Source organism: Helianthus annuus, chromosome 15 (genome assembly GCF_002127325.2).
Source record: "Helianthus annuus cultivar XRQ/B chromosome 15, HanXRQr2.0-SUNRISE, whole genome shotgun sequence".
Taxonomy (NCBI): Eukaryota; Viridiplantae; Streptophyta; class Magnoliopsida; order Asterales; family Asteraceae; genus Helianthus; species Helianthus annuus.
The window spans coordinates 56,039,378-56,047,334 of NC_035447.2; the positions used below are offsets into that span (position 1 = coordinate 56,039,378).

At 37.0% G+C, this 7,957-nt stretch overlaps 1 protein-coding gene across 1 annotated transcript; it reads right to left on the minus strand.

The window, feature by feature from the left end:
- Nucleotides 1–4,963: 4,963 nt before the first annotated feature.
- Nucleotides 4,964–6,358, minus strand: LOC110913760. Its single transcript, XM_022158580.1, has 2 exons — nucleotides 5,968–6,358; nucleotides 4,964–5,028 (listed from the first exon to the last, which is right to left on the minus strand). The coding sequence occupies exons 1-2, from the start codon at nucleotides 6,356–6,358 to the stop codon at nucleotides 4,964–4,966; spliced, it is 456 nt and encodes a 151-aa protein (XP_022014272.1).
- Between the last annotated feature and the right edge of the window lie 1,599 nt (nucleotides 6,359–7,957).

Genomic DNA, 7,957 nt, shown 5'->3' on the forward strand with positions numbered 1-7,957 from the left:
TTGATGAAGAAAGTGGTGGATCATGTGTTAGATAACGATGATACCGAGGAGTCAAAGTCGGAGTCTATGTCAGAGTCAAAGTCTGAGTTCGACATGTCAAGTTCAAACATCAAACATGGCAAAAGAGTATATAATAAAGAATTCATGTTATCAAAATCTAATTTGAAGGATGAAACATTCAAAGTGGCATATACTTTGAATGATTCTGACAAATTATATTCTGATGAGGAATTTCTAATAAGAGGTGTTAAACTAGAAATGATCAAAAAGGTTTTCAAACTAACAGAAATTAATATTTCTGAAATAAAAGATGTAAATCTTTCGGAAAAACATAAAAATACACCTCAAGGGTTAAACAAAGAGAAAACAAGAAAAAAGGTTACAGTTCTGGTTCAGGTTTTCAAAAGAAACCAAACCATAACGGTAATTTCAAAAAGAAAGGATTAGGATTTATTCCACCAGAAAATCATAAAAATGAAAAATATGTTCGAGATTTTAAATCAAAAATAATATTTGTTTCAGGATCAAGTTCGGAAGAAGAAGAGAAGTCTTCATTCTGGAAGCAAACAAACCAAGAATTCCTTGCAAAAAAGCAAGATGAAATGAAGAATGAAACTGTTCAGAAGAAAGAAACGAGAACCTATTTTCAATGCAACGAAGTTGGCCATATTGCCAAGGATTGTTCCAAAGCAATACAATCAAAACAGGGAGTGTCTCGTAAACTGAAAGAAAAAATAATTGAAAATGAACAACCAATCAAACCGTTTGTTGTTTTCAGAAACTCAAAATTTTAGATTGGTGAATGTTCAAAGAGATTTTACAAGAAAAAGGCAAAACTTGACAATCAAAATTGGGTTGTTAAGAAATCTGGTGATAGTTCTAGCGATGATTCTGATTCATCAAAATCAGAGGAGCTATCTTATGGCGATGAATCTGATTCCACAAAGTCAGAGGAGCCACAGGTTGAACCAAAAGGTGAAGATTCAGTTCCTGCAATGGATGATGTAAATTTTCCACCATTGAAGGCTGAAAATTTTAAACAAAAGATTGGCAAAGTTGAGATTTCAAATCAATTCTTTTCTGAAAAGAAAGAATTTGATGTTGAAAAGGCCTTTAACCTCAAAGTGAAACATATTTTTGGAAAAATGATTAATGGGAAATCAAAAGGGGTTAAAGAATTTTATGCAAAAAGATGGAAGGTAAGAAACCAAGTGTTGGTATCACCCAAGGCTGGTCAGGCTTGGGTGGATATATTCTTTGACTAAAAAACCTGACTTGTCGAAGCTCCCAAGTGGGTAATCGTGGAGCAGGAATCGGCATCATTCTTGATAAAATTGATTTTGTGAAAGTTTTTAAAAATTGTTAAAATTTTTACAGATTGTGGCAAGTTCACATTGCCGGAACTCCCAGGTTGGTAAGTGAGGAGTAGGTATCAGCATCTTTCTTGAGAAATTCACAACTGTGAAATGTGAACCTACGAGTGGTTGATTAATGCACCTACAAGTGGTATTTTCTTGATATTGTCATATCTTATTCTTACAAAGTGGTAGAAAGAGGTTTGTTCTTACTAGAAGTTAATCAAGGTCATTAACTTGGACTTGATTTAACTATCATTCAAATGATTGGAGAACAATATGATGAAACCCCAACCTACAAGTGGTAAAATCAACAAAACTTATTTTTCGAAAAAACCATTTTTGATTAATACAAACTTAAGTGTTTTGAAATCATAATGGGAAAATAGTTTGTTGACAGGGGGAGTTTTGATTGTTTATGCAAAGTGAATTGAGAAATTGAAGCTTTTCGCATCAGTTTGTCCTGTTTGTACAGTTTATTTTCAAATTTTCCCAGAAAATCAAAATTGAGATATATTTTGATTTTAGGGGGAGTAAAAATTGTTTAGAAATTTTGAAAATTTGAAAAATACAAAAACATGATAAAACCAGAAAAAGCAAAAAACATTGAAAAATTCAAAAATGAGTTTGGTTGTGAAAAGAGAAAATGATAGTACATCAGTGGACTATCACAACATGCTAAAGATTTGAAAAGTCAAAAAGTGATAAATAATCTCACTGATGATGTGTCAGTAGATTTTTACTCATTTAGTAGATAGTTTTTCGGGATATAAACATAATCAAATATGCTTACTTATCTCGTGGGGAACATCTCTCGGATATATGGGTAACCCCCGAAATTTTGTTTGAAAGATTTTCTGTTTCTGACATACTAGGTCTTTGTGCGTGGTGATATCTGGGGTATTATACCAGGACTTCTGATTTTGCGGAAGCAATAGCCTAGTCATCGTATAATGCTTTGCAAAAGCTTTAATCTTAAAGCCAGCCCTCTGCTAAAAAATTGAAAAAATATCGAAAGATATGTATCAATGGCAGTTGAAGAAAAGATCCCCAAACGGGACACACCGAAAGTCGAACCGTCATCTCTTTGCTGAACGGAAGTTCTGACCTGAGCTCTCACGGATTCGCATTTACCCGTTTACAGTTATCAGTAGTGTACATTCACCTGTAAGACTGAATATAGAAATCTGGATACGGGAGTATATTATGAGGTGAGACACACGAATAAGTTCAAGTAATTAAAACATTAATCTCGTATCTCGAAACAATTGAACTTTGTGTAAAAATTTAAGTGGATCAGTATACTGACAATCAACATGAATCATTTAGAACTTAAAATGTCTAAAGCTTAACGGTGTTGATGATTTGTCTTATAAACTGATATGATCCTCTTACACAAACTCGCAAAAAGATTGTCTGTAAATATTTCTTTAACAACATTTCATTTAAAATCAAAAATTCAAAAAGATTTTTAGTGTGTTTTAGCATAAATTTTGAAAAACCCAAAAAGATTTTCGACAACTGATGTTGAAGAGCTGATTTTCAAAATTCCGAGTGCTAAACATGATGATCATTTTGTGAGAGGGAGTCTGTTTTTTTTAAATGAAAATATTCTGATTGTTTTGTTTACAAGTGGTTCATCAGATTTTAACATTGTTAAAAACATTCTGGTTAAATTTGAGGGGGGGGGGGGTATGAATATATAAATTTGTCAAATGATAAATTTGTGAAATTTATTGTGAGGTAGAGAATGTGCAGGATTGCCAGGTTTCAGATCTTGATTCTGAGTGAATATGAGCCAGGTTCCGATATCTGAGGACTCTATGATATAAGCAAGAGCCAAGTTTCGATCCTGGAGCTAAAGTTCTCGCAAGCTGATGATGCTGATGAAAGGAATCAAGAGATCTGATCTAGAGAATGAGAAAGCTTGAGATTTAAGGATGCTTTACAATGTCAGATACTTCAAAAGAGAAGCCCGAAGACTGATAAAGACTGAAGATTGAAGACTCAACACCGAAGACTTCGTCAACATCCGAGGAGGAGTCTCTTGGTGCATCCGTCTGTCGACTTCGTCTTGTATCGAATCTTGTATTGTATTAGATAGATCAGGGCACGCAAAACGATAAATGTAGTTTATAGGTAATTCCGCATGGAATTGTAATTCCACGTGGAATTATAATTCCGCACGGAATCCTTATTTCGCATGAACCATAATCTCGTTTGGATGAATTCCGCACGGAATTAAGTTCCGCTTGAAACAGTTCATGCGGAATTAGCAGCCTATAAATACCCTTGTGCCTTTGTCATTTGTAACTTTCCGGTTTCAGTGCCGAACTGCTGCCTAAGTGTCGTCTTGTAACACTCGTCTTATAATTTCATTTTATAACCATAAAATACGGACTTTTTAGATTTAAAATACAAGACCAACAAAAGTTTAGTTAATAACTAAGATGTACGTCATTATAGTATTTAAACATAGTCGACTAACTAGATTAAAATGTTCAACATTCAAAATAGTTTACAAAACAACATGTTTTAAAACTAGATTAGATTAGCGCGGAAGCATTCAAAACTTGTGTTCGGTTCTTAATTCCCTTGCTTGATCAACATCCACAACAAACGAGCATCACCTATGGTCAAAACCACAATAATCGTTAGTTTTGACGTGTTAATATTAAGTAAAAACGAGTTCTATTGCTTAAATAATGAAAAACAAACAATTTAACTGCCAAACTGTGAGCCACGGTTCAGGACTGTGGCCCACGGTTCGCCCAGCTCAAAACAGAATTGCCAGACTGTGGCTCACGGTTCAGGACTGTGGCTCACGGTTCGCCCAGCTCAAACTAGAATTGCCAAACGGTGAGCCACGGTTCAGGACTGTGGCCCACGGTTCGCCCAGCTCAGCCTTCTTATATTAATTTTTTTTGCTTAATTCCCCATAACTTTTTATTTACATATCCGTTTTAGCCGATTCTTTTTCCTATATGTCTGTATTAAAATTACGGATCTAACCATATAAATTTCGCTTAACGAAACCCGGATTAAAAACGAATGGCCCACAAAATCCTTGTTTCGATTATTCGACCCATTAACTATGTGTGCAAATTGTTCGCCAATTTATTCTTTGGCATTCTAATCTTATTTACCCATTCCCCGGGCTTGAAATTGTTTTTGGCGAACCCATACCATTACATGGCTTTACGCCCGTATTCGAATTTCATGCTTGTTTTCTATAAATTCAAGCATTGCCACTTTATGCAATTCTTGCAACTAGTTTCTACCATTCGACCCGATGACACGGATTCATAACCTTAACTTAGTATAACCATTCTTTGCTAAAATTGCTATCTAGCACTAGCGCAATTTTCAAATCTTTATGCGCAAGAATCGATATAAGGACATAGTTTTGACCCGTTTGGTTGACGAGTGAAAATCCTCACTTTAATGTCAAGCCAAACTATTTCTAACCAATATTTTGACCCGTTTGAATGTCGAGTGGGCTTCGCCACTTAAATGACACGTCAAACGCATATACTACATTATGACACTATTAACAAGCTAAAACCAAACGTTTATACGTAATGTAACGGGACCAAAGTCACGTACCTTTAAAGCACACCTTTTCCACGAGTATCCCCTCTGGCGTGTCCGCTTGACGTCCCGGATTCCTTACCTAAAGAGTTCAATTCATAACAAATTTAGAACTCTTTTATAAGCTTTAACGCATTATTTCTTAACATAGACAAATCTGCGTTTTCACCCAACATTTAACATTTTAACCCTTTTTTAGGCGTTTCATCGAACACCTAGCGGGTCAGATTCTACATGATTTAAACCAAGTTCATGACTTGAAATTATCACTCAAATTAACTTCAATTAGACCATACATACATATTTTAACATCAATAAATTTTAGATATCATCTCATAATTTCAATTTACTCTAAAACAAGAGTCTTAATCCTAGTGTTTATCAAGTTTCTACCAACACATTAATCACCTAAAATGGTGATTGTGAATCTTACTATTTGCATGCAAGGCTTTAACAAGAATTCACCTAGGGTTTATCTCTAGACATCATATTTCCTCTATTTTCATCATTACAACATCAAAATCGAGCTAAACATTTGATTTTTATCATATGCTAGAGATTTGAATCGAATTAAAACAACCCAATTTTACATACCTTATGATCCTCTTGGCGAGGTGATCACGATTCTATGTTCAGATTTCGATTTTGACTTGGTTTGAGCCTTCAATTTGAAAGATTAGTGAAGGTTAGGGTTTTTGAGAGTGGGGGTCGCCCTCTCCTACTTGTTGATCGAACCAGGGACCTCAATTGGGGGTGTTTGGTTCTTATTTTTACTAACTTAGTAATATAAGTTCCAATTTTGACAACCTAGGTCCCTCCACTCTTATTTAGTTTATACCTTTGGCTTTTAACTCATTCATGTGTTACTACAAGGCTCCTAACTAACTGGGTTATTTATCCTAGTTAGCTTATTCTTGTTTATTATATGCTATGATTCTCATGTGAAATGTTTTATATTTTCGGGGTGTTACAAGTCTACCCCCCTTAAAGAGGTTTTCGTCCCCGAAACCAAAATACGTACCAAATAGTGTAGGGTAGAGCCGTTGCATCTCCTCCTCGGACTCCCAGGTGGTATCCGAACCCTTCCTATGTTCCCATTTGACCTTCACTTGGTTAATCTTTTTGTTTCTCAAACTTTTCACCTTACGGTCTAAAATCGCAACTGGCCTTACTGCATAGTTGAGGCTGTTATCCACCTCGATATCATCATAGTGGACACGAGTAGTTTCGTCTGCTAAACATTTTTGGAGATGTGACACGTGGAATGTGCTATGTATTTCATTCAACTCCTCAGGCAGCTCGAGACGGTATGATACCTTACCAATTCGTCCAACGATTTCGAATGGTCCAATAATCAACTTTCCTCTTTTTCTAAACCGTATTATTCCCTTCCACGGCGATACCTTCGACATTACTTTATCGCCCATTTGAAATTCAATCGGCCTCCTTCGTTTATCCGCATATGACTTTTGTCGATCTTGGGCCGCCTTTAGATGAGTTCGGACCAAGTCGATCTTCTCATTCGTAGTTCGGATTATATCAGTAGGTGATAATCCTCGTGGACCCACTTCTCCCCAACATACCGGGGTTCGACACTTTCTACCATATAACATTTCATACGGGGCCATTCCGATGCTCGCGTGATAGCTATTGTTATATGAGAACTCGACCAAGGGTAGATGGACATCCCAACTACCCTCGAAGTCGATAATGCAAGCACGTAACATATCTTCCAACGTTTGTATTGTTCTTTCACTTTGCCCATCCGTTTGAGGATAGTACGCAGTGCTAATGAACAATTTAGTTCCCATTTGCTCTTGGAATCTACGCCAAAAGTCCGAAGTGAACCGAGTATCCCTGTCGGACACAATGGATATCGGCACCCCATGGCATGCCACAATTTCATTGGTATACACTTCTGACATCTTTTCAGATGTATAAGTCTCACGAATCGGAAGGAAGTGAGCACTTTTTGTCAATCTATCCACAACTACCCATATAGCATCAAAACCACGGCTGGTTTTGGGCAGTTTGGTCAGCAAGTCCATTGTAATTTGTTCCCACTTCCAAACTGGAATGTCCAATGGTTGAAACTTACCGTATGGCTTCTGATGCTCTGCTTTGACTTGTAAACAAGTCAGACACTTCTCCACATACCTCACAATGTCTCTTTTCATTTCGGGCCACCAATAATTTTGCTTTAAATCCTTATACATTTTAGTTGCCCCTGGATGGATCGAATAATGGGATTTATGGGCCTCGTCAAGTAGAAGTGCCTTGGCTCCACATGAGTTTGGGACCTAAATCCTTCCAAATCGAGTTTTTAATCCATGGTTACCGACCACCAAGTCTTTTAACTGCCCAACTATTCTTTCCTTCTTCACATTTTCTTCCTTTATTGCTTCAGTCTGAGAATTTCGAATTTGGTCAAGCAAACCCGATGTCACAATTAGTTGCATCGATTGCACTTGGATAGGTGTATAATCTGTCTTTCGGCTCAACGCGTCCGCCACTACATTAGCCTTCCCCGGGTGGTAATGTACATCACAATCAAAGTCTTTGACAGTTTCCAACCACCGCCTCTGCCTCATATTTAATTCCTTCTGATCGAAGAAATACTTCAAGCTTTAATGGTCGGTAAAGATAGTGCACTTTACTCCATACAAATAATGCCTCCATATTTTCAAAGCGAACATCACCGCCGCCAACTCGAGGTCATGCGTAGGATATTTCTTTTCATGAGTTTTTAGCTGCCTTGAGGCATAGGCTATAACCTTGCCTCGTTGCATCAAAACGCAGCCAAGCCCCGAATGCGATGCATCCGAGTAAACTACCATATCGTCCGTTCCATCCGGTAATGACAATACCGGTGCACGGATCAGTTTTTCCTTGAGCGTTTGGAACGCCCTTTCTTGATTTTCACCCCAAATAAACTTTTCGTCCTTACGGGTTAACTTGGTTAATGGCATAGCAATTTTGGAGAAATCCTGTATGAATCTCCGATAATAACC